The 27659-nt window shown below is 45.3% G+C and overlaps 1 protein-coding gene across 1 annotated transcript; it reads right to left on the bottom strand.

Moving 5' to 3' along the window:
* Positions 1 to 1300: 1300 nt before the first annotated feature.
* On the bottom strand, positions 1301 to 4884 carry LOC123124237 (probable glycosyltransferase At5g03795). The gene is made up of 4 exons (XM_044544897.1): positions 4303 to 4884; positions 2763 to 2989; positions 2306 to 2654; positions 1301 to 2192 (listed from the first exon to the last, which is right to left on the bottom strand). Exons 1-4 carry the CDS (start codon positions 4669 to 4671, stop codon positions 1524 to 1526), a joined length of 1614 nt encoding a protein of 537 aa, XP_044400832.1. The 5' UTR covers positions 4672 to 4884; the 3' UTR covers positions 1301 to 1523.
* Positions 4885 to 27659: the final 22775 nt, after the last annotated feature.

Raw genomic sequence — 27659 nt, 5'->3', positions numbered from 1 at the left:
AATGGCGCCTTGTCAGCTCAGGTCCTCTCTCTACCTACACAGGACCCACCTGTCAATGGGTAGAAGAAAGAAATAGAGGGAAAATAAAGTAATGCGCAAGTGAGAAAGGCTGTCTAGAAAGAAATAGAGGGAAAATAACCTAATGCTGTGAGGCCAGCACGCTAGCCAGTCGAGCTGATCCCGGTTAGTGTTCTACCTTGAGAAAGGCTGCCTATTATATCGTGGTTGCATTCACGTGACAACTATGGTTGGGGGGCTGTTGATTGTATGTGCATATTTGTGTTTGTGTGTGTCTTCGCACTTCAGTTGGAGATAATCTCATCTTCGTCGTCCCTGGCAAAAGAATGTATCATCTTTCGTTGTAGTTGCTGGTGGAGTAATATAATGCAGCATCCATTTCGAAAATATCCCATAATATAATGCAACTCCGTGTGTCCTTCCATGAAGTGTTCAGTTGTCCATCTGATCTTCTGTATTTTTTTTTTGCCGGTAATCATCAGTATTTTTAGTTGTTCAAATTCTGCAATGGACTCTAGACCGGCTGTTGGATCTTGGATGTAGCGATAATATAGTGCTAACAATTAATGGGCTCCAGACCGCCATGTGAACCTAAGCAAAGCTTACTTATCAGTATATGGTTACTTCATGCATGAACCAACCAGGCTCAACGGCGGGAGCCAGGCTTCGTGCATGAACCAGCCAGGAGGGACGCGGGGGAAGCCGTGCTGCAGGACGGAATGCAGGGCGCCGTCGTGGGAAAGCTGTGTCGTAGCACATCCCGCAGGCGACGTACTTAACGTCGCTGCAGGCCACGCGCGCCTCCATGCGCCCTCGTGTAACACCTGCACGTTCTCGGTGATGCGGGGTGCCTTCCGGTGGCCCGTCGACGGCGAGCTGCCAAGCAACATCACGGCGCTGCAACCCCAACAACATCGGCACAAACTTATGGGCGTCTGCAAGCCTAGTGCCAACTTCGGCAACTACAGGCGCTCCTCGGCCGCGTGTTAATGCGTGCGTGCAGGTGTGATCCTAATGATATAAAAAGACATCACTTGGAATGCAACAAAAACCTTCTTATGCTCTACTGGATAGCTCACGGCCTCCGCTAGCGTGCTGTCTCATAACGTGGCGTTGCTTTTATTTTATTCTATTTTCCTTCTACAACTAGCAGGTGGGACCGAGAGAGAAACTAAGCTGCCAGGGCATCATTAAACTAGTCAACTAAACAAAATACGAAGCTATACAATATGACAATGACCGTAAGTACAATGACCAAAGTGAGCGTACACGACTAGTCGAGTGACCATCAATGCATTTTATTCATTTTTTACCAAGCAAAACCAGCTGACTGGTTGTTAGACACTCCTCAACACCCAAACCAAAAACAAATATTTACCATGCAAAACTAGGCCGGTAGACATGTGTCAAATCATAACTGGACAAGAAATTTGGCCTAGACCCAAACCAAAACCAGTTGACTGGTTGTTAGACGCTCCCTAAAAGAAGGGAAACCCAAGAATATTTCAGTCTTGTCCATGGAGCCTGACGTTGAGCCTCCTGAGCCATATGGAGTGGAGGATCATGTGGAAGACGTCGAACCGGCGCGGCGGGCCGTTCACCATGAAGTGCCGGCGCACGGTCCTCACCCTCCGCTGCATCCGTATGTACTGCCGCGGCGACACGGCGGCGAGGATGGTCTTGAGGTTGGGTATGTCCGCCACGGCGACCCGCACCGAGAAGGCGGGCCAGTTGAGCACGTCGCTGAAGGGCAGCACGTAGTCGTCGCCGATGACCACCGGCACGCACTCGAGGTAGATGGCCTCCACCACCCTGGGGCTGGCCACCTCGTAGCCACTGGGGCACAGGCAGAACTTGCTCCGCCGCATCACGTTGATGTACGACACGCCCCGGGGCAGGTACTCGCTCACCTGCACGTCGGCATCCTTGCCCTTCCAGTGCCGCAGGAGCAACGGACGGACCGGGCCATGGTCGCCGCCGGCGAAGAAGGCCAGGATGGGGCGGCGCGACGCCGATGGCCCGCCGACCTGATTGTCGACGATATCGGTCCGGAGGTTGATCTCCGGCAGTGACACGTCCTTGGAAGGGTTGAAGCCCTCGGAGGTGTTGGCGTTGCACAGCACGCGGATGGAGTTGGAGAAAAGATGGCCGTCCGCCGACGACACATATGGCCCCTGATACACCCACACATGCATGGTACGGTTAGCACACCTGAGCTACAGTGAGTGAAGTTGCATGTCTTCGATAAACTCCTGAAATGCTACAGTGAGTGAGGTTGCATGCTTACCCAGTCGTGGCAGGAGAGCATGAAATGGTCCGCGCCGAGGCTCCTGTTCCAGTACGGGTACTTGGTGGACAGAACGTCGATGTAGTCCGAGAGTGTCCGGCGCAGCGGCTCCATGTCATGCGAGTTGGGCTCGTAGATCATCTTCACCATCTTGACGACGCTGAAGGGAAGGAAGAAGACATGGGCAAGCTCGGGGTCCCTCGTGCGCATCCGGTTCTCCATCTCCATGGCAAATATGAATCTGCCCTCCGATGAGTATATGCTGCGGCACGGACCGTCGTGGAACACCGGTGGCTCGCCTTCTTCGTACACGTACACCTTGAACAGCTTTTCCATCTCCAAGTAGCTCCTACGTGCCAAAATGAGCAAACAGCGCCCATGTCAGATGTGTCTTTCCAAAACTACTCAGCCATTTCATACCCTAATGACTAATGGTCAAGTGTTTAGATTCGCGTACCTGTGAAATGCGTAGGCATTCCTGTATACCGGTCCAACCGGCACATAATCCCTGTCGGTTAGTGGAGGACGCTTGTCCTTGTTTCGGATAGCTTCCCTTATCACTAAACGAGCTTTCGCGAGACCAAGTTCTACCCTTTCCAGTTTTACATCCACCCTCCCTTGCATTAACGGCACCCTTACTTCAACCGTGCCGTCCGGGCTATCGGCATCGTCAAATCCACTTTCCTGCAACACAATATATATATAGATGTAAGTAACTCGATAAGCCCAGTCCAAATCATTTTGCAACATCAGTATACTTTCAAGCCCAGTAGTTATAGCGTTGTTTTTAAATTAATCATGCTCTATACAAACACAAGTGTAACATAGCTGGTCGGAAACATACTATACTGAAACTTTACTTTCTAACCCATTGACAGCTCTAAATCATGCACAAACAAACATGGATCTCTATTAGAAGTTTCCACTTTCAGGAGCAATGCTCAGTGCATAAGTAACACAGATCATCCCTGCACAACCAGCCAACGTTGCGAAGGAATCAATTCGGTCGTGCAATTTGAGTCGTTTTTTTCCAAGCTTGTGCAAAAATAGCGTGAGGGCAAGTTCTAGCCGATTTGGATCAAACCGTCGAAACCCCTAGCCTACTTGTGTGGTCCTCTCGCAAATCTGGAAGTGTTTCCATAACTATGTGCCTTCAAGTCAAGCCCATGCATGGCAGGGACGAAAATGTCTTTCTTCACTCACAAAGGAACCTGGTAGATCCATGACAAGAGCATCTTTCTCTCTCCCAAAAAAAGGAAATAAACCGGAATGCATCTTTCTTCTTCAGTGTATGCATCTAAATCATGAACTAAACTATCCATGGGAATTTTATACGCTGCAGTTCATTTCTCATAGGAATAGAAAACAATTATTGTGCTCCAAACGGGAGTAAGAAACAAAACGATATAAAGACGGTAATTAAATAAAAATTACTATATGTGCACATTTCCAATAGGAGTATCAAGTTTTTTTTAGAACCAATTTCCAACATCAAGTTGGCAACCCTCGTGTGAACAAAATCTGAACAAGGCAACGCTAGGCGCCGGCCGACCGGCTCAAGCTCCAGCCGTGCGACGGCGGTGGCCGTGGATGCGCCGTGGTTTGTCAGGAAGATAGGGAAATGTGAGAGAAAGCGATAGGTTAAACGCCCTGGTCAACGGCGATGGATAAGCAAAGGGAAGGGTGACACGCGGGGAGGCACGTGGCGAGAGAAGCAGCACCGCACCCGAGGGCGCGAGATCGGCCGCCCGGAATTAACTGATTTCAACAGTGTACTGCTGTATGTCAGTGGCAAATCACGACAGAAAACGCCGCTGTGTGAGAAAACGTTGCGTCGCGCGCATGCATGGCTTCCACGCACCCAATCGACACGGAAACCGAGAAACCAGTTCCGGTTCACACACACGGCAGCAGCAGAAAAGAGGAAGGTGAGAATTAATTTTTCATTAAAGTTTAGTAGAGACGATCGAGGAGAAGCTCGAGAAAAGAATTCGTACCGGAGCCAGCGCCGGCGCCGGAGCGACGGAGGCGTAGCCGGAATCAGCCTTGGTGAAGGAAGCCACCGCCGGGCCGCCGCCAGCAGCTTCTTCCCGGAAGAGCACCGCCTTGCCGCCGGCAGCATAGCTGGAAGTCGCCAAGAGAGGGGCGCCGCCTCCATTGCTGCCACCCCTCGCGGTTGGCCGCAAGGAGGAGACAACGCCTGGAGGAGAAGAGGAGGAGGAAAGGAACCAGGACGAAGCTCCGGTCCTGGGATCCAAGGCGACCACCAGGAAGGTCACGAGCGCAAGGCAGGCGGCCACCGCGCACGCCACCTTGCCTCCGTGGCCATGCAGGCACGGCGAGGAGGAGGGAGGAGAAACTCTCATGGCCGGCGGCTACCTCCGACTACGAGTGAAGGCAAGGATGCAGCCGGCGACCATGACAAGCAAGCTACCTCTCCTCTGGATTGCGGCTGCACCAAGCTAGCGGCGTATTCGAGAGATGGAACTGGATGCTAGGCGCCTAGGCTCTGGTGATGCTTGCCATCGAGGAGAAGAAAAGGATTTACCACATGCGAGACTTTTGCCTTCTTCGCTCGCAATGGAAAGGAACAAATAAAACAAGCATAGCATCGGAACTATAAGACGGCCGGCCCCACAGGATTTAACGAGGCCACATGGCGTACTCCCACAGGATTTTGACCCAGGTTCCTTTACTTATCCCATTTTGCATGTAAGTCCTTGAACGCCGAATGAGCTCTCTTTTTTCAGAGCGGAGGCACTTGCTCGGACTTAAACTGAGGCCCTTGACAGTTTAGAACTTCTGCTAATTTTTTTATAACTAGAACTTCCTATAGCAACAAGAAAATAAACAAAACAAAAAATGCTCGATACAACACCGAAGATGGTCGACGAACATAGGGACACAACACACAAGGCATGTGAGCTGCGGAAACGGTCTACACAAACATAGGGGTCGCCATGGATCGCCCACGTCAAATGGGCTTCCACACCAAATGTGGAAAATAATAAATATGATGTCAAAATATGGCATATTATCAATATGCACCAAAAAAACCAGCAATAAAATTCTGCCTCAAATCTTCAGTGAGATGTGATTATCATAAGAACCAAAAAAATATCGCTAAATCTTACCAACATTAATAAATTGACTAGTATTTTACACATTAATACACGATCAAATATAGCTTATGTATCTTTGGTAAAAAAAATATACTTCATACTACCGCCGAAAGAATAAGTGATGTTTCCAACCTCTCTATGAGAATATCTTTTAGTATGTTTGGTGTGCTTTGAAAGACCGACAAACCTGTAACAAAATAAGTGACCGAAATAAATGTTCACAAATTAGTAAAAATGTTTGCGAATTCAAAAAATGTTCCAGAAATTCAAAATATTTTTATGAGTTTTAAAATCATTCATTACCTCCAGAAAAATGTTCATGAATTTCAAAACATCTTCTCAAATTCTAAAATGGTCCAATTTTTTAAAAAAAGTATAAGATTTTCAAAAACGTTCATGGATAAAAAAAATTCACATGAATTGAAAATGAGTTTACGAATTTCCAATTTTTGGGTGAATTTGTAAAAATAAAATGTGTACAAGAAACTAAAAACCGAGAAGAAAAAGGAAAAGGAAAAAAAGAAATAAGAATTAAATGAAATAAAATAGACAAAAAAACTCGGAAGAGACTAACGGCCCAGCCCATTCATGCGTGCGGTGCGCGCGTTTGCTCGCTATCCCTCGACCCACTCGAGGAATAGGAATCGGTCGACCGGTGCCTAGTGTTGCCCATTTGAGTTTTGAATACATTACTATGAGCTTCTTTTTTCTCTCTGTGCCTGACTGACTTTTAAGGCACATATACTACCATGGTAGAAGCATGTGAGGCCCACACTCAGCACCACCTCTTTCTCAATGACTCAATGTATTCTATTCGGGATTCCTATTCTCCGCATAGGTCAACGTTTGTTGATCAAATGCACCCGCCCACTCCTCTCAATGGTCCCTATTTGAATTCGGGCCGGTCCAGGTAGCGCATGCTCCCTCTTCAGGTTTTGGGAACATTCCCAGACCTGTTTTTTTTCTTTCATTTTTCGTTTTTTGTTTATATTCTTATTTTCGTTTTTATATTAATTTTTAATTTTAATTATTGTTTTCCCTTTTATTTTGTATTTTCATTTCCGTGATCATTTTTTAAAGTTTGTGAACTGAATTTGAAAAAAAATCATCAAATTCAAAATCTGGTCATTGAATTCAAAGTTTTTCCATCATATTAATAAATGTTCTTCATACATTTCAAAAATGCTCATACAATTCAATAAATATTGTTGTATTAAAATTTTATTCATAAAATTAAAAATAATGTTCACCAAAACAATACCTCAGTTGCAAAGTTTTTCTGTAATAATACCTTTGTTGCAAAAAAAGTGAAGACAGGAAAAAAATTCTGCAATACAACCTATGTTGCAAAAATATATTTCCGCAACACAATCTATGCTGCAAAAAAATCCGCAACACAATCTCTGTTACAAATGTTTCCACAACAAGATCGTTGTTGCAAAGAAGAGAAAGACGTTCAGCCGATTTATTTTGTCAAATCAGACGGCTCGCGAGGCGATGGATCTTTCAAAAAGATCCACCGGCCGACACGTAGCTATTTGAATCTATTAGGCTCGGTTTTCAAATCTTTAGTGATCAAGTTCGGGTTCCGTTCTTTAGTGAACTGGATGCTAGGCGCCTAGGCTCTGGTGATGCTTGCCATCGAGGTGAAGAAAAAGATTTACCACTTGTGAGACTTTTGCCTTCTTCACTCGCAAAGGAAAGGAACAAATAAAAGCATAGCATTGGAACTATAAGACAGCCGGCCCCACAGGATTTAACGAAGCCACATGGCTTATCGGCGTACTCCCGCAGGTCCTTTACTTATCCCATTTTGCATGAAAGTGGGATATCTGAACTGAAAAGGAAAGGTAAAAAGAAATAAGAAATAAATGAAAGAAAATAGACAGAAAAAATCTGAACTGACTAACGGCACGGCCCGTGCGAGCCCGCGTTTGCTCGCTATCCCTGGACTCGCGCGAGGAATAGGAATCGGTCACCCGGTGCCTGGTGCTGCTCATTTGAGTTTTGGTACATCACTATGGGCTTCTTTTTCTCTATATATACTCTCATCGAATAAGCAAGTGAGGCCCACAGTCAGCACCACCTCTTTCTCAATGGCTCAACGTATTATATTCTCAACTAAAAAAACGTATTCTATTCGGGATTTCTGTTCTTCGCATAGGTCAACGTTTTTTTTAGGGGTCGGCCAACGTTTGTTGACGCGGTTCCTATATGGCGTTCGCTTCCCTTCCCCAGGACCGTTTTTTTTATGTTTTCTATACTGGTTTTCCGTTTTTTGTTCTTTTAAAAAATCATTTTTCTCTTTCTTTTTATTTTTCATTTTTTTTCTTTTTCGATTTTCATTTCCCTTTTTTCTATTTTCTTTTCTTCACTTTTTGACTATTTTAGTTTTTTTATTTCGAATTCGTTAACAAAAATGTTCATCGAATTCAAAGAATGTTCAATCATGCAAAAACATGTTCAAGAATCTAAAAATTATTAATGCAATTCAATTTGTTGTTCATCAGATTTTAAAAATGTTCATAAAAACTCAAAAGTTGTTCATCAAACGAAAGAAATGTTCATCGGTTTCTTTTTTTATTGACTTTTTTGCTCATCAGATTCAAAAAATGTTCATCACAATCAAAATTTCTTCACTGAACTAAAAATATGTTCACCATTTTTTCAAAAAAAATGTTCATCGAATGCAAATTTTGTTCATAATTTTTTCCAAAAAATTTCTCTAACAAAAATTTTATTCTTCAAATTAAAAAAATGCTCATCAAATGCCAAATTTGTTCATGGATGTTCAAAATATGTTCATGAAATTCAAAAAAGTTGTTCATTCCTTTGGAATCATGAATATTTTTTACAAATTCGTGAACATTGTTCGAATTCACTAACTTTTTTTGAACCATAAATATTATCTTAAATTCAAGACAATTTTTTGTAATCACGAACATTTTTTGCAAATTCGTGAACATTTCGTGAAGGCATGAACTTTTTTTGAAGTCATGAACATTTTTTAAAATTCGTGAACATTTAATAAAGTTGCGAAATTTTTTTGTAATCATGAACATTTTTTGCAAATTTGTGAACATTTCGCGAATGCATGAACTTTTTTTGAAATCATGAACATTTTTTAAAATTTGTGAACATTTTTTACAAATTCTTGAACATTTTTTAATTCCCGTGCATCTTCTTGAAATATTGATTTTTTTCGTAATCATGATTGTTTTTTTTTCAAAATTAGCAACTTTTACTGAATTTTAGAAGCTGTTGATATCCTGAATTATTGCAAAAAGAAAAAAGAACGCAAAGGAAAAGACGAAAGAAAGAAAACAGGCGGCATGCCAGCCGCACATGGGCCAGCCCAGAAGGGCGCGAAAGGGGAGCGGGGGCTGCGCGCCCGCTGCGTTCTCAGCGCGTGGTGCGCTATATGGGAGCTCCTAGTCGGCGCCTTCTGCACCGATTAGGATAAATGGCGCCTGTAGCGCTCGCTACTTGGGTTGTTTCTTCGTTCGGCCCAAGTTTCAGCGCGCTACCTCTGTTTCTACTGTTTTTACTGTTTCTGACTGGTTTCTTCTTCTACTGTTTCGCCAATACAGTTTGAACTGGAAATTTCTCTCAGAGTATGTTTTAATAGGAAAATATGCTTGAACCAAGTACGGAATGAACTTTCTTAACAATGGAAAATCTCCATAAAATCACAGAAACCTGCTGATTGAAATCTCTCGGAATTTGGAAGTGGCTTCCAGTAGTTTAGTTGTTTGAAAGGAAATTTTATTCAAGGTAGTACAACTGAATTAAAAAATATACAGTCACTTCTCCATAATTATATTCATATTGACAGGGGTTGTATTACTTAGAACAACTAAACTAGTGGAAGCCAGAAACAACTTAAGAATGGCTGGTCTTGACCCTTGTTTCCACATTTAAATGTGAAGCTCGTCGAAATCGGAACTGAACCATTTTACTCCCTCAAGTGGTCCTGAAATTTTTTAAAAACAGAATACATTTAGTTTGTTAATATAAAGATAAATTTGTATGTACATTTTCTCTTTAATAATTTATGGACTAGATCATGCGAACTAGTGTACTACTTTTGAATCACAGATTTCTTAGAGAGTATACCTTTCAGCAGTTCATTCTCTTGGTTGTGAAAAGTCCTTTTATTTGAATGACCGGAAACCCTGTAGAATAAAATTAGAAAAGATTCATTGATTTTTTGGTATATACTTCCCTTAGTAACAATGTTAGTGTAAGACAGTATGAAATTGAGGGAGGAGTTTCTAACTTACGTGGTTTTGAAGAAATGACCTCACTACTAGTAGTTGCACCTCGCTACTTTGGTAGGTTGCAATCTCATACAAAAATATTTCACGCATAGCTTGCAGATCAACCTGTTTGCACAGTTGTGATTATCATTTGATTATTTTTTCTTCTATGAAATGAAAGAATTGCAATTAGAATATGTTGTTTTGAAAATAAGAAACTCCTATAGTAGAGAATCCTAGAACTCCCATGCCACGATATGTTTTAAGTATTTGAAGAAGGAAAACACATGTGTCGTACCTGCAGTGAGGAAATCAGGTTAGCTAGCATGTTATAATCAAATCCAGTTAAAAAAAAGAATCCATAACTTCAAAAATTATTTGGCCGTGATTTGGATGAATTGGAGCAAAAACTGTTAGTGACATAAGAAGTCAAACTGCTTAACCTAAAATGAGTTCTAGGAACTGCAAGGAATTTGTAGTCAAAGTCTTTGATGCTAAATGCATTGTGGTTAGGGTAGGTGAGCGCAAACAGTGACTTGAAATTGTAATAGACAATGCTTATTATAGTTGTGAATCTGTCTTGTCCAGACCCATCAGGATTCATAATATCAAAAAACCTTCCACTCTCTAGGTTTGTTGTTATTAGAATCCATTGCTTATCATTGAAGCAAGGCAAGTGGACCTATGAAAATTCGAAGTAGGTTTGTTCTGGTCAGAAATTTCCATTTGAAGAATTTAGTAAGAGAAAATGTGCTTAAAGAAACCGTACTTACAAAATTTGCTATTTCCAATTTGAAGCCAACTCTTGCTTCACTTAAAATGTCTCTGCATATTGGGTCTGAATGATCAAGCATAGGCCTCATGAGTATTGCCTGACAAATACAGTCAAGAGAAATTTTTGTTTGGTGAAACTAACAGATGTTAACACACAAGAACATTCAAAGATAGAGAAAGAAAAAGAAGTAAATGTATAGTACCATATCTTCTCTTTGGACAATGTTCCTAATAACATCAGTATTTGGTATTAGGCCTTGCCTACCACGGATTAGTTGGTCAGTATTGAGCATCTTTGAGTGACAATCCAGAGAGTGTGGATTCATCCAGCGACTAGATCTTAAGGAAATAGTTAAGGTTTTCTGGTCAACCCAAACTTCATTCACTTGGAATATTCTTTGGTTGTTGTTTTGGAATTAATGTTAGAAACTTTCAACTAGAAGTTTAGTAAAAAATAATGTGAGGACGAAGAAATGGTATGTATGCTAGAGTATGATGAACACTTTGATTGTTTTGTACAGCTAAAAGAAATGCACTTTGGAAAAAAATACCTTGAGTCCAGAACTGGAAGAGCTGCAGTCATTGTCTTGTAGAATTCTATTTGCACTTGTGTTGAGAAGATAACTTGTTGGAACTACAAATAGTTGGGCTGCTGAACAATTTTTGCAGAAGAGAAGTTTTGAAACTGCTTCTTTCTTGCCTCTATTTCATTCCTTTTGGATTTAGCTTCAAATTCTTCCATGAGTTTGAGCAACGCTGGATCGTTAAGTGGAGTTCCGAAAGTACTTTCTGGCTGCGGAGAGTTAATCTTGAAAGGCCTAAGTGAACTATTGCTATTCAGGAATGAAGTACTAGCATTGAAGAACCTAGGATATGTATGAGTCTCAGGTTTAACAAGTATGGACGAAGAACCCAGATGAGAGTAGGCGCTTGTTTGATAAGAAGTCATACAGGGTGGGACTGTATCTTGTAGTGCATCGGTTATTGCATTGAAACTTGGTATGTCATCTTCAATGTAATTTGCTGGGAAAAAATTAGGTGCAGCTGCTGGTTGAGACACTTGACTAGATGGGAGATTGTTTTCACTATTTTTCGCAAGTGTTTGATGGCAGGGATGTGAATCAATGAGAATTGACTTGTCTTCTAATGGTTCTAGTTCGACTTGATGTGGTGCACAGTAGAAAGAGTTTCCTGGCATTAAGACAAAAAAAACTTATGTCAGTATGAACATTAAAATATAAAAAGGAAGAGAAACTAAAATTTATGAAAGAAGAAAAATAAATTGAAAGTACATGTGGCATATGAATTAGCTGAGATAAATTTCCAGTGAATAGAGCTAAATTTCTCTTGTCTCCAATTACGATTTATTGTTGAATTCAAGTCTTCCCATGTTGGTTTGTTTCTAAGCGAATCCATGATAACTGGTATTTATACAATGAATAAACAGAAAAATGAAATGTTATTGATTAATAATAAGAAAGAACTGGAGATGTTGTAAGTAATTTTAATATGCAAAAAAATAGTTATGAACTGCAAATATAGTAAAAGTGGTGAATACAACTGGATAGAACAAAAGTTTTATTGTATAAAAAGTCATATTACCTTCTTTAGGAGAAATGACTGTATAGGTAAAGTTTTCATTAACTTGATCTCTGCTGAAAACTTCTAGAACCGCTAAATCTTTGGAACTTGGTGATCCAAGAGATATTGGAGGGGCAAACTTTATTTGCTCATCAATAAGCAGGCGTTCAGAGAAATTTAGAATCATTGAATCAATTAGTACTCGAGTATTTTCCGAATCAAAGCTTGGAGGATATAAATGAGGGCCAGGAAAATCCAAGAAATCAATTGAATACATGAATGAGTCCAAGTGTGGATGTTCGTGCATTTGATTAATGGGTATCATGGAACCAGTTGATTCAGCATTAGTTACATCATTACCCAAGTGCACTCTTGAAAGAGCTAGAACTGTAGAAGGTGGATATTCAGGTTGATCTTTGGAAGGAGAACTTGAGGGTAATAAACTGAGAACATCGTCAACATAAGATTCTAGTGTTGGAATAGAGTTTGTTAAAACTGTTTGCCAAAATTTCTGACTGCTACACTGAAGCTTAATCTTTTCCTGATTTGAAGAAAATGAGAATTGAAAATGAATGAAGTGAGCTAGAAGCAACCATAAAAAATAGATGAACCTATTAGTTTGAAAGTAAAAGACAAGTGTTCTTGCTTCTGTATTAGATTTCCAAACCTGTATGTTGTGAATCGAGGGCAGTTTGCTATTGATGTAGTGCAGAATTGATTCAGGTAATTGCATAGGTGACTCATCGATAGAATCAACGAATAGAGTTGCTATTATGTGCTTCATCTGTTTTTGTTTGGAGGAAAAATATGGAAGTGGATTTTCAGCTCAATAAATTTCATGAGAAAAAGAGTACTATTAAACAAAGTTAATCTTGATAGATGTCTCTTTTTAACTTACTTGAAGCCTGCGAAACTCAAGATTCACTCCAGGCTTTGTATCTAGAGCAATGAATGATCTGTGCATTGTTGCTGACCACAAAGGAAGTCTTGGGAACGTATTGGTTGAAATCTTGTAGTCAGAAGTGATCAAGAATTCAAAATGTGCAATCTGCCAAAGTTTGCCAAAAATGATGGAAGAAAACCAAAGTCAGTTAGAATTTGTCTTTGACGTGGTCTAAAGTGAAAAGGATGTTGAAATTTTAATAATTCCTTACCACTAACAGTACTTTGCAACCTCCTGGTAGATTTGACCTCTTCTTTCCAAGACTTGACTGCATTTTTGCTATCTCATGAACCAAGAATGACAGGGTGAAGAGGCACCAATTGTATTTTGGAACTGACTCAATATTGACCAAGGCATTGTAGTATTTTTTGCTTAGAACTCCTTTTGAACTGGGTGCAATAAGAATGGAAAGTACAAGGTGCATGAAAATCCTAGAGAAAGCTTCTTCTGATATGTTTTCAGACAGCATTGACGGCAAATGTTCTGGGGTTGGTTTCGTTGTTTCAAGAAATGTGTTCATGAAATCAACAGTTTGTTTGGAAGGCTTTGTTTGTATTGGAAAACCCCCACATGGAATGCCTAGGATTTTGTGTACAACAGATTCTGTGAAATGGAACTTGAAACCATTCCTGAGTTCAATTTTGCAGGTAGTTGTGTTGAACTACATTCCTAACCATTCAAATATATCATCCAATATGCAGTCGCATGATATATGAAGTAAAGAACCGAACCCAAGTTTACGAACTATCAGCTTCTGCTCCTCATTTAGTTCAGATATAAACTTGATTAGTAGACCGATATGGTTAATTTCGGTGACCTGGTGGACAGAATGAATGAATTAGAATTGGGAAAAACAAGAACATGTTATAGTTCAAGTGTTGAATTTAGGGGAGAAAGAACAGTTGAAGTAAATTTAGTTTTGGGGGATATGATTTTTGTGCTTACTTTTAATCTCTTTGGTGCATTTTGCTCACTTAATTGAGTGTCAAGGTGCTGTTGGTTGTTCCTCTTGTTGATGAAGCTTTGATCTACATAACTCATCTACACGTAACAACACAAAAATTATAGCAAGTATAATGCCATGACTACCACTCTATCAAGAAACAACCACTCTAAAAACCATTTTACTATGTACAGTTTTAAAATAAAGCATATCAGGATGAAATTATACAAAGTCAACGCTGATAAGAAGAAGAGAACAGTAGCATTGTCATGGCCACACAGAAAATACATAGTGTATATATTGACCAATGGCTATATCAACAAGACTTGTCCATTGCAATTCGATTTTGAAATTTTAACTATGTTTTAATGTTAAACAATTAAGTAAAAAGTGTTCAGCAAAAACAGACAGGGCAATGGAGTTGCAAGGCCACAGGGCATCACCACAACAGTAGTGGGATAGATAACAAAAAGAGACTAGCATTTTGATTATGGCTACCAAGACACATCCATCCCCTATATGTGAAAAAGTTGTACTGAAAGTAAAAATGCTATGCTGTGGCTGAATCACCTTTGATTGTTAGGAGTGATATTAGCTAAAATTCAGAATTTCACATGTAAAAATTGCTGCTCTAGTTTAGCCACATTTGTCAGCTGTGATGCACATGCTCTAGTGTATCACATACAGGAAAACTTATGTTGTTGTTTCCAAAAATAATAATCGTATAATAGCTAAAATCAAAATGCAATTCCTATAGCAGCTGTCACCAACAAAAATATTTATTGAGGAATTCCTATAGGTGCACTGACAAGCAAAATAGAAAAGGCAAAAGGTTGACTCAAGAATTGCCAGAGGTGCAGTCACCAAAAAACATTTTCTACACCTGGAGTCATGTTGCACGGCTGTGTTGTGGGAAGGTAGCAGACCATCCCAAACCAGTTCCTATGGCAGGATTCAGTGCACTAGGCTAAGATTTTGACACTAGGTTAATTAGTTTAATTATCTGACCAAAAACAACAGTAGCAACCTAGTCTAGAATCGAAGAACTCCCTAAGAATTAGTAGATCCACCATGTCTGAGGGATTTGTGGAAGAAAAGCTCAGGCTAGGATTCTAGTTTCACCAGAGGTACGATCTAGAAGCTACAGAATGACAGAGAAAACAGATTTCAAAGGGCAAACCTGCGTTGATCTTGGCGGAGAGTGATTTTCCGACAGGGGATCCAGGAGAGAGTCGCCAGTCGCCGAAGCAAGAGATAAAGAAGAGTGGAACGAGAGAGAAGAGAAATGGGGAATTTTCCTGCCCGTGGTATGTTTTTGACAAATAAGCCCCTCTGTTCAAGCACGTTGAAAGATCGTGGATGTTGCCTAGAGGGGGGGGTGAATAGGCGCTTTAAAATAATTACGGTTTAGGCTTGAACAAATGCGGAATAAACCTAACGGTTAATTTGACAAGCACAAAACCTAAAACAACTAGGCTCACCTATGTGCACCAACAACTTATGCTAGGCAAGATAAACAACTATGTGATAGCAAGATATATAACATGAAACACTATGGCTATCACAAAGTAAAGTGCATAAGTAAAAGGGCTCGGGTAAGAGATAACCGAGGCACGTGGAGACGACGATGTATCCCGAAGTTCACACCCTTGCGGATGATAATCTCCGTTTGGAGCGGTGTGGAGGCACAAGCTCCCCAAGAAGCCACTAGGGCCACCGTAATCTCCTCACGCCCTCGCACAATGCACGATGTCGTGATTCCACTAAGGGACCCTTGAGGGCGGTCACCGAACCCGTACAAATGGCAACCCTTGGGGGCGGTCACCGAACCCGTACACTTTGGCAACCCTTGGGGGCGGTCACCGGTACCCGTCAAATTGCTCGAGGCAATCTCCACAACCTAATTGGAGACCCCTACGCTTGCCCGGAGCTTTACACCACAATGATTGAGCTCCGAACACCACCAACCGTCTAGGGCACCCAAGCACCCAAGAGGAACAAGCTCAAGGGTACCAAGCACCCAAGAGTAATAAGCTTCTCAACTTGTAACTTCCACGTATCACCGTGGAGAACTCAAACCGATGCACCAAATGCAATGGTAAGGGCACACAGAGTGCCCAAGTCCTTCTTTCTCAAATCCCACCGAAGCAACTAATGCTAGGGAGGAAAATGAGAGGAAAAACAAGAAGGAGAACACCAAGAACTCCAAGATCTAGATCCAAGGGGTTCCCCTCACATAGAGGAGAAAGTGATTGGTGGAAATGTGGATCTAGATCTCCTCTCTCTTTTCCCTCAAAAACTAGCAAGAATCCATGGAGGGATTGAGAGTTAGCAAGCTCGAAGAAGGTTAACAATGGGGGGAGAACACAAGCTCAAAGGATAAAGTTCATTGGGGAAGAAGACCCCCTTTTATAGGTGGGGAAAAAATCCAACCGTTATGCTCACAGCCCGCACAGAGCGGTACTACCCCTCGACCTCACGGTACAATCGCAAGGGGTAGCGGTACAATCGCACGATGGTTTCAAGTTCTTGGAGGGCAACTTCGAAGGGCTCAAGGGTTACGCTGTGGGCCGGATGACCAAGAATCGTCGCGGCAAGCTCTACATCGACGATGCAGGCTGGGGCCCCGAAGCCGGCTCAATTGAGTACAGGTACCGGGTCCCCTTTGGTGGAATACACGTTTTCATTGGCAAGATCGGCGAACCGGGCCCTGAGCCGGACATCTGCACCAACCTCGTCGAAACGGCTCAGTGTGCGAAATCTGCCCGGGTCAAGCCTGTCATGAAGCGTACCTTCGTGGGAGTTATCCATGGAGGGGAATATGAGGATAGATCAGAATCTGGTGGTGAGACCGTCGTTTATTCCAGCGACGAGTCATCAACCGGAGAGACCGAGTCGTTATATCAGTTACAAGATGACCGGATTGGGGGCTGTTCCGACGGCGACAGTATTCCGGACCCCTTTGATCTGCCAAACCGGGTTGCGATCTTCATGGCCGGCACGCAACCGGCGCTCCACTCCTCGACCGCAGCAGCGATGATTTCCGGATCAGTACCGGCGGCGGCAGCCGGGGCAGGAGGCCCCGTGCGACCACCAGCTCAGGTTCTATCTGATTTGTTTGACGCGTTGGCAACGCTGATGGCGGAGGTTAACCCGGCGGATCAGGGTGCACACAATGCGGAAATCGCGAAAGTAAAAGATCAGATCACCCAGGACAAAATCGACTTAGCAGCTGAGGATACCAGGATAGCCGCGGAGCGGGCCGCTTTGGATGCACAAGCTTACCGGATTATGCTGGATCAGAGTGCGTCGAACGAAGTCTTGAAGAGGAGGCATCGATCTCGCTTGCCACCGGTTTAGGACGCTAGAAATCTCTTTAACACCCCAGGAGCAGGGACCAGTAATCCACCGGTGGTAAACCGGGCGGAAGCACCAGGGGCGCCGGTTCAGCCACGTTTGGCGGATCCGCCGCGTCAGAACAACATTGTGGCACCACATGTCCCCACGCCACCGGGTCATTATTCTAACCCGATGGACAACATTGTCGCTGCCGCTTCACGCCTGGCGGCCATCCCGATCAAAGGCGATTCTCCAGCAGCGGTCGAGACGCGTCGGGTTAAGGAGCTTCTTCAGACAGCCTTGGTTCAACAGGAGGCTTATTCATATAGTCGCGATCGGATTCATTCCACTCCCCGTCCAAGCCGGAGTTACAGCAGGCGTATGGATGAACCGGCAGTATCAAGCAATGCGCGGAACCGTGATCCGCCCCGTGGCCATAACCCGGCGGGTGGTGCTGGTGATGTTCAGAAGGTGGTGGACCGGGCTCGGGCACGCAGAGAGGCCGAGTTAGCGGCGCAGCACGAAGCCCGTCAGCTTACTCCGGTTCGTCCAACCACATCGGTGGAAACCAGGAGTTACCTCTAGTTCCTTGGGAGTGCCATGTCTCATCCCAGCGTTGCGCAATGTGCGCCTGCCCAAGGATTTCAAGGGCCCACGCAAGGTGCTGAATTACACCGCCGATTTATCCCCTGAAACATGGGTCAAAAGCTATGAGATGGCCATGGAGATGCTGGACATGGATGATGCGGCATCTGTGAAGTACTTCACCATGATGCTAGAAGGAACGGCCCGCACTTGGCTAAAGAGCTTGCCGGCTAATTCTATCAGGTCATGGGCCGAGTTGAGAGCCCGGTTTATTCAGAATTTCAAGGATACATGCGAGCAGCCCATGTCAATTGTGGACTTAGCTGCCTGTGTCTAGGAGGAAGGAGAGTCAACAACCCATTGGGTGCGCCGGGTTTCGGAGATTTTGCATTCATCGGACCGCATCAACGCTGACACCGCAGTTTTAACATTGGAAGGCAATTGCCGGTTTGAACCCTTGAAGTTGAAGTTGGGACGGCTCAAACGTCATTGTAATGACATGGGAACCCTCATGGCTGCACTGGTGAAGTATGCCGACTATGATAGTACCAAGGATCCCGAGTCTGATGATGATAAGACAGGGAAGGGAAAGAAGAGCGGGAACGCCAAGGGGCAGCACCCCAACCCGGCGGGTCATGGAAACGGCGGCAAGCGTAAGGCGGACCACGATTTAGACTTTGTGGCTAACACTAATACACACGACAAGGGCCGGTGGCGTAAGGGTAAACCGCCCCGGCGCAGTGGAATGTCAAATCCTAATCTGGACCGTTTGACGTATTTGTTGAACTAGCCCTGTCCAAAGCATGGGACGAAGGAGGAACCGTCCACACACCTCTGGAAAGATTGTTACATCATGCAAGAGTTCAAAAATTCTGATTCTTTCTGGTATGATCATGGATCAGGAGACGGTTCGGGCTCTGGCTCTCATGGGCCGGGTTATGGCGGAGGAAATTCCGGTTCAGGATTCCATGGCAATCAGGGTGGATATAACAATCAAAGTAATCAGGGTAATCAAAGTGGCTATATATAATCATCAGGGCAATCAGCAGCAGCAGCAGTCGGGTTACCAGAGCAACCCAAAGTAGCTGAATAGCGGACAGTATCATGTCTTCACCACTAGCTTGGACAGGCGCGACCAGAAGCTTCATAAAAGGATGGTGAATGCCGTTGAATCGGCCGTGCCCTGTTATTTGCGCTGGTCCGAGCATCCGATTGTGTGGAGTATAGAAGATCATCCACCCGGGTTGACAATCCGGGTCATCTGGCTCTGGTGGTGGCACCTCAGGTGGGAGGTTATAAGTTCACTAAGGTACTCATGGATGGAGGGAGTAGTATCAATATCCTTTATTATGAAACTTTCTGTCGCATGGGGCTAACAGATAAAAATCTTAAACCGTCCAATACAGTGTTCCATGGTGTGGTGCCTGGTAAGTCGGCATATCTTGTTGGTAAGATAGCTCTGGAGGTGGCTTTTGGAAATGAGCATGACTCGAGATCAGAAACCTTGACCTTTGAAGTGGTGAAAATCAGAAGCCCGTATCATGCCCTATTTGGACGGCCAGCTTATGCTAAGTTTATGGCACGGCCTTGTTATGTCTATCTACAGCTCAAGATGTCGGGTCACAAGGGAACTATAACCGTGCATGGAAGCCGCAAGATTGCTCTAGATTGTGAGGAAGGTGATGCGGCTTATGCTGAGTCGGTTTGTGCAACAGAAGAGTTGAAGTTTTACAAGGACAATGTTGATCCGGCAGATATGACTTTGCTGAAGGAACCAACTACAGAGCATGATCCGGCCCTGAAGTTTAAATCGGCTGATGAGACTAAGCTTGTCGACTTCGTGCCTGGCGATTCGTCCAAGCAATTTAGCATCAGCGCTAACTTGGATCCGAAATAGGAAAGCGCGCTCATCGAGTTCATCCGTGAGGATCGGGACATCTTTGCATGGAAGCCTTCTAACATGCCAGGTGTACCGAGAGAACTCGCTGAGCACACCCCTTAATGTTGATCCTAAGTATAAACCGGTCAAGCAGTTTTCTCCATCGGTTCAATGAAGAAAGACGCAAAGCTATTGCAGAAGAAGTAGCTCGGCTCTTGGCGGCTGGATTTATCGTTGAAGTATTCCATCCTGAGTGGTTGGCTAATCCGGTGCTGGTCCTTAAGAAGAATGGCACTTGGCGTATGTGTGTGAGCTGTGAGTGTGGCTATTCTGGTGGAGCACAAGGAGGCAGGAAAGGAATACCCGGTTCCGCGGTCGGTTTACTATATCAGTGAGGTACTCATTGAGTCCAAGCAGAGGTACCCACATTGGCAAAAATTGGTGTATGGGGTTTCATGGCAAGCCGGAAGCTTAAGCAGTATTTCCAAGGTCATCCCATCATGGTGGTCAGCTCTGCTCCTTTGGGGGATATAATCCAGAACAGGGAAGCAACTGGTCGGATTGCTAAGTGGGCTATAGTGCTCGGGCCTCACGGGTTGAAATACATACCCCGGACGGCGATAAAATCTCAGGCACTTGTGGATTTCATCAATGATTGGACAGAGTTACAAGCGCCAGAAGAAAAGCCGGATCATACTTATTGGACTATTCATTTTGATGGGTCCAGGCAATTGGAGGGCTCGGGGGCTGGAGTCGTATTAACTTCCCCACGAGGTGATAAGTTTTGTTACGTTCTTCGTTTAATGTTCCCTTGCACTAACAATGCAGCTGAATATGAGGCTTTACTCCATGGTCTTCGGATGGCTAAGGAGATGAATCTCAGCCGAGTTAAGTGCTTCGGTGACTTGGATCTGGTGGCTCAACAAGTGTCCGGCACTTGGGATTCCAAGGACCCACTAATGGCAGCATATCGTCGTGAGGTGGACATTGTTGCAGGTCACTTCAAAGGTTATCAGGTGGATCATGTGGACCGGCGGAAGAATGAAGCGGTAGACGCTTTAAGCCACCTGGGTTCCCAACGTAAACCGGTTCCACTTAATGTCTTCCTGGATGTTTTGCATAATCCATCCGTCAAACTCCCTGGTGAAGAGGATTTGGCTGTTCCTGATCCGGAGGCTCAGTTGGTGGCAGCTCTTCATGTCATCCCGGATTGGACGGTTCCATATCTGGCGTATATAAACCGGGGCAAATTACCAGAGGATGAAACTTGGGCCAGGAAGATAACCCGGCGGTCCAAGTCCATGACTATTATCAATGGAGAGTTACATCATTGCAGTGTGACAGGGGCGTTTCAACGATGTGTGTCTCCTGAGGAAGGTCGTGAAATTTTGCATGAGATCCATGAAGGAGATTGTGGTCACCACGCCGGTTCAAAATCTTTGGTGGCCAAGGCGTTTCGTCACGGTTTCTATTGGTTGACAGCTCGTGCTGATGCCGAGGACTTGGTCAAAAGATGTGATGGCTGTCAGAAATTCTCCAGGCGCGCTCATGTACCAGCTCAAGAATTGAGGATGATTCCAATCACGTGGTCGTTTGCAACTTGGGGGCTGGATATGGTTGGGCCTTTCAAGAGGTCCAAGGACAAGAAGACCCACCTTTTGGTGGCGGTTGATAAGTTTACAAAATGGGTAGAGGCAGAGCCAGTTAGTAAGTGTGACGCGGCCACGGCGGTTCAATTCATCAAAAAGGTGATCTTCCGGTTTGGCTTTCCACACAGCATTATAACAGACAATGGTACCAATCTGTCAAAGGGTGCCATGAAGGAGTTCTGTCAACGTGAGCACATCCGGCTTGACGTATCATCAGTGGCTCACCCCCAGTCCAATGGTCAAGCGGAGAGGGCCAATCAAGAGATCTTGAGAGGCATCAAACCCCGGCTTATGGTTCCTTTGCAACGGACGCCGGGTTGTTGGGTTGAGGAGCTACCTTCAGTGTTATGGAGTATCAATACCACACCTAACAGATCGATAGGTTACACACCATTCTTCATGGTTTATGGAGCGGAAGCGGTTCTTCCTAGTGACATCCGTCATGACTCGCCTCGTGTAGCGGCATATGTTGAAGCGGACAACGAGAAGGCACGGTAGGAAGCTCTGGACCTGTTAGATGAGGAGCGTGACATGGCGGCAGCCCGTTCGACGATTTATCAGCAAGATCTACGTCGTTATCATAGCCGCCGGGTTAGAACCAGAACCTTTCAAGAAGGAGACTTGGTGCTTCGACTCATCCAGGATCAGACGGATATGCACAAGCTACCCCCCCCCTTGGGAAGGACCTTTTGTGGTCAGCAAGGATCTGCACAACGGGTCATACTACCTAATCGATGTTTGAGAGCGCAAAGACTCACGTAAATCGGAGGAGGAGACCAACCGGCCATGGAATATTGCTCATCTTCGGCCCTACTATACTTGAGCTACAGGCTCTGCTTATGTATATATTATGACATTGTATATATTATGATCAATATAATAAACCGGAACCTCAGCTAAAGCGAGGTATCTGTTGTTTTCTTACATCATGTGTGGTTACATGGAGCTTACAAAGCGGCGTCCGGTTTACCCCCTGATTCAGCTTCTCAAAGCTTGATATTAGATCACTTGGGGGCTTGGTCGTATCCGAACCATAGCTACGCCTCTTGATCGGCGTAATGCCACAGCATCACTTGGGGGCTTGGTCGAACCCGAACCATAGCTACGCCTCTTGATCGGCGTAATGCCACAACATCACTTGGGGGCTTGGTCGAACCCGAACCATAGCTACGCCTCTTGATCGGCGTAATGCCACAGCATCACTTGGGGGCTTGGTCGAACCCGAACCATAGCAACACCTCTTGATCGGCGTAATGCCACAACATCACTTGGGGGCTTGGTCGAACCCGAACCATAGCAACACCTCTTGGTCGGCGTAATGCCACAGCATCACTTGGGGGCTTGGTCGAACCCGAACCACAGCAACACCTCTTGATCAAATTTGGGGCCTGGCAGCCCGTGAAAAGCCTCGACTACAACGGTTTTATTTGCCTTTTGCTAAGTTTCTTTTTCTTTTGCTAAGATTTGTGATGTTTTCAAATCGGTGTTTATCAACCCGGTTAGGCTGTCAACTACAAGTTGTCAGTACATGACCAATTTATAATCCGGAGACTATCAACCCGGTCTAGTTTTGACTCATAGTCACCAGTATGGAATAAACCGGTATTTATCACAACCCGGAACGGTTTTATTGTAAACCGGCATTATATAACAGGAGATACTTTTACTCCGGATTAGGGTTATTACCCTCATTACAAGGTTGGTCAGCCAACACTATGCCTAAAGGTCATAGGTATCATATATTTCCATATTTGGTTATCTTTTACAACCTTGGTCATATATATAGTTGGGTATCATGACCTGCCCGATGGTAAACCGCCAGGGCGCTTTAAGCTCCTTATCTGCAGGAACAGCTTGAATAAATAGCTATGGATTATGAACATCATATCTCAAGCATGGCGGATTAACACGCATCAGTTGCAGATAAATATGCACGAAGGCATAACAGACCAAGTGTTTTAACTAGCCTATTACAAGGCGTTTCAGTGCTCAAAGGAATAATTGTTTCTCAATAAACATTGCAGTATGGAAGATTAAACCGGCCCCCGGGTTATGATCGCTGAGCAGCTTGACCTGATGGCTGCGGATCATCTTGCGCCGGTTCATCTTCTTCGTCCCTACCCGGCGGCTAGAAGTCAACAGTTGTCCAGTCGATCCCAGTTAAAGCTTGGAACACAACTTCGTCGCTTATAAGGGTGGACGGTTCAATATCAGGGGCATAAGTGTGCTTACGGATTGGAGGGATCAGGTTTTGAGCCTCAGGAGTTGGTGCAGCAACCCGCTTGTTATTGGTATCATAGCTTGCCTGGTAAAATGAAAGATCAGCCTCTTCAGCAAGTTGACAAGCCAGTGGACGTACTTCCCGGTTTATGGCGCGAAGATCATTAGTGCCAAACTCTGATCCGTCTTCTTTTAAGCTTGGGTAGCCTTTAGCCACGTCCGTCGGATCAAGATCAGGCACCCATGCTTTTGCCCGGGTTAGTGCGGTCAGTGCGCCAGCCCTTGCAGCAGACCTCTTCAGCTCTTCTATCCGGGCAGGCAGCATAGATAGCCTGTCTAAGGTATCCTTGATCAACATCCGGGTCGGCTTATTGTGAGAAGTGGTGCAGATAATTCGTTGAGCGTCGGTATACAGTTGTTCTATCAGCGTGTAGGCAGCCTTCAGCTTCTTCTGAACATCAGAGCCCAGATGACTGATGCGAGTTCCTGCATCATTGCAAACATCAGTAAACCGGCATCGCATGGGAAGATATGTTAACAGTATTAAGGAAAAGATGCTTACCAAACACAGCAGCGGTCATCGCATGTACATGTCGCTTTACCCCAGTCAGCTCGTCTACCACCGGTTTGAGAGATGCTTCTGCGTCTTCGGCTCTTTTCCGCAAAGCGGATTTCTCTGTGTTCCAATCCGCCCGCTCCTTGGCAAAGCTCTCCTTTAGCTTTTACATAGCGGCTAAGGCGCTCGTCAGCTCATCTTTTGCTTTGGAAGTTTCGGCCTGTTGGGACTTGATGTTCTCTTGCAGATCAGCGGTTTGGCTTTCCTTCTTGCTCAGTTCAGCCTATAAAGAGACAGATACATAGTGAGTTGACAGTACATATTTGAAGTACCAAGCACATAACAAGTTATCCCCTTGATACTTGGGGGCTAATGTGTGTTTGCTCAAAAACTATTGGTATGAGAGTTCTTCTACAGTCCCGGTTCATCTTTATGAAGTTAAACTGGCCCTTGGGGGCTATACCGGCGAAAGAGCAGTATGGCAAAATTTACGGAACCGGTTCATCTTAAAAAGGTAATCCGGTCCCTGGAGGCTAAATATCAAAGTTAAGTTATGACGAAAGTCCCGGTTTAGGTTGGTATCATAAACCGTCACTTGGGGGCTACTAGGAGTTGATAAACTGCAATTGGACAAAAGAGAAAAACAGTAGTTACCTCATATCGCTCCTTCATCAAGTTTACCAAACTAGCTTCATAGTCACGGCTGGTATACAGACGGTTCAAGAAGCTAGAGTGAATATCTTGAGCATTGAGATGAGCGTAGCTTGATAAATCGGCATTCCATTTGCTTTTGCCGATAGCAGAGAGATCATCCTTGGCAGTATGCTTTGACAAAGCTACAGGATTGCCAGGAGTGGTGTGGCCAGTACCAGTAATCATAACGTCATCTTCTTGTTCATCAGCAGCCTTCACCGGAGTTGGCGGTTTATCAGTGTCCTTAGCTGGACTGACCGGTTTGTCATCAGTTCGGACAGGGCTGGTCGGCCGGTCTGCATGGCTTGTAGTGTCAACTTGCACTTGTTCAGCAAGGAAATCATGGTCTTGAAGCGGCGGATCGTGAAGCATGGCGTCAGCATCGGTTTCTTCCAGATCTGGAGTTTTCTCCGGTTCAGCAGCTACATTATCATCAGCCGGTTTGTTTAACCAAGCTTTCTTGCTGGGTCTTGGCTTGGCGCTGAGAAAAGATAGATATAAGGATCAAGTACAGTATGTAAAGATAACACATCAAGAATAAAGACATGTGCATAACTCACCCAGGAACTGTTTTGAGGGGTGGAAGCTGTGTGGCCGATGACTCGCCAGAGGATGAGTGAGAAGTGCCCTGATAATTTGAATCAGACGGGTTAAGAGGCTGGCGAAAACAACCTGCTTTTGGGCATGAAGTATCAATGGGATAAGAGACCTCTGATCGGTGTTTCCGAACCGGACTGTTCGGTAAACCGGCGGAGGTAACTACCTGGCCGCTGTGCCGGGTTGTACGGCGAGCTTTGTGCTGCTGCATCTTCAAAAGAAAGTTTGGGTCCAAGTAAGCAAGAGGGTGAGAAAAATTTACTTTCCGGTTTGCTTGACGGATTTTTGATGTTGGCAGAGGATCTGAATCGGAGGAAAGAATGGTTACCTCTACGTCCTCAGCATGACTGCCCTCATCGTCGTCCTGATAATAATCATTGTCAATGAGATGTATGAAAAATGAACCAAGAGAGTCAAGTTCTACCTCTGGTTCCGGATTACGCACATCGTCATCAGCTGGTAGATCGGAGGATGCGGTGGTCCTTTGTAACACCCTGAGAATCATGCTACAGTAACCCCCTGTGATTAAGCTAATCATATTGCTAAACAGGGCTAGATCACATTTGAACCACACCCTTGTCAAACTCCTAGTTCAAACTTCAATTAAATTTAAAAGTGGAAAATAAAAGTTTTCAAAAATTCAAACAAAAATGTTCAGTGGGTTCTAAATAATACACTGGTAATTATGGTGGAGAAATCACATTTTTATAAAATGTCTAAATACTCTTAAATGAAATAAAACAAATAAGGAAATAAACAAATAAGAGAAAACAGAAAACAAAACAGAAAAAGAAAGCAAAGGAAAAAAGGCCCGCTCCCCCCCCCACTGGAACCGCGGCCCACACCCCCCCCCCCTGGCCCAAGCTGGGCCGCCACCCGCAGCCGCGCCCCGGCCCAGCCCACCTCCCCCCCCCCCCCGCGTCCCCTTCCTGTTCCCCCGACCGGGTCGGAACGGGGCGCGTCGCCGCCGAACCCCCTCGCCGGCGGTGAACCCCGCGGGAGGATAAGGGCGCCAGCGGCCCCCCGCTCCCTCGGGCCTCTCTCCCACTCGCCCCCGCTCTCCCTCGGCCTCTGCGCCTTCTCCCCCGCCAGATCCCCCTCCCTCTCCCCTCCGTTCCCCTCTGCCCGAGCGCGCTCGCCGCCGTTCACCGTAGTTCCCGCGGCCACCGTGCCCAGATCGCCCCGACGACGTGCCCGAACGACTCCCCGCCGTCGACTACGCCGACTGCGCCATCGGGAACGAGCCGAGCGCCACTGCATCGACCTCCCCGAGCTCGTCTTCCCCGCACGTCCGCCGTCGATCGTCGCCGACTCCGGCTACCCCGCGCCCTCCCCGAGCTCGCTGCCACTCCCTACGGCTCCACTGTGAGCTCCTCTACCTCCTCCCCCTCTCCGCTAGCTCGCCCGCGCTCCGTAGCTGCTCCCCCACGCGCGCCCGAACGCCGCGCCGCGGAGCTCGCCGCCGGCGGGTCTCCGGTGACCAATTGGTCACGGGGTTAAGCCCGTTGCACTCCCCGCCGTACGTAGATGCCCCCCAGCCCATACGCTTGCCCGTTCGCGCGCTCTAGCGTAGCTTCCGTCGGGCACCCGTAGCACCTCGCCGCCGGCGAGCTCATAGCGGTCGACTCCGGCCGTTCCAGCCCCTCCGACCACCGCCGTTGGACGCGCGACGTCGAGCCGCGTCGAACGCGCCCAGCCACGCCTCCGGAGACCCCCTGTACGCGAAACCCGTACCCCTCCCGAGCCGCGCCGCCGTGCGTCTGGTCGCCGGCGTTGCTCCGGCGCCGGCCGCCGACGTGGCACACCTGGGGCCACCCCCTGGGTCACTGCCAGTGGCCCCCACGGGCCCTAGTTGACTGGGTTGACCCAGTCAACTGCTGACTGGGCAGGCCCAGTCACTGACATGCGGGCCCCGCCGCAATAATTAAAAAAGAAAAGAAAAAGAAAATGTTTTATAAATAAAATTAATTAGTTTAAATAATCTCTCACTGACAGGTGGGCCCAGTAGTTAATTAACTAAAAACTAATTAGTTTAATCCTCTGTTAACCCACTGTCTATGACAGGTGGGTCCCCCTTGTCAGTTTGACCAGTCAACCCGGACTGTTGACCGCTGACGTCACTCCTACGTCATGCTGACGTCATATCCCTTTTTCTGTTAATTAAATAATTCCAGAAATTCAAATAAACTTTGAAAATTCATATCTTTTAAACCG

This window comes from Triticum aestivum, chromosome 5D (assembly GCF_018294505.1).
Source record: "Triticum aestivum cultivar Chinese Spring chromosome 5D, IWGSC CS RefSeq v2.1, whole genome shotgun sequence".
Taxonomy (NCBI): domain Eukaryota; kingdom Viridiplantae; phylum Streptophyta; class Magnoliopsida; order Poales; family Poaceae; genus Triticum; species Triticum aestivum.
This window is presented reverse-complemented; position numbering and strand designations above follow the sequence as displayed.

What these genes read in the sequence shown, in the direction of transcription:
- LOC123124237 (XM_044544897.1), bottom strand. Translation starts at nt 4,671, where the DNA reads ATGAGAGTTTCTCCTCCCTCCTCCTCGCCGTGCCTGCATGGCCACGGA. An exon ending in CGGCGCCGGCGCTGGCTCCG is followed by an intron (nt 2,990 to 4,302) that starts GTACGAATTCTT and finishes ATTGTGTTGCAG; the next exon opens with GAAAGTGGATTTGACGATGC. An exon ending in TGCTCTCCTGCCACGACTGG is followed by an intron (nt 2,193 to 2,305) that starts GTAAGCATGCAA and finishes TGGGTGTATCAG; the next exon opens with GGGCCATATGTGTCGTCGGC.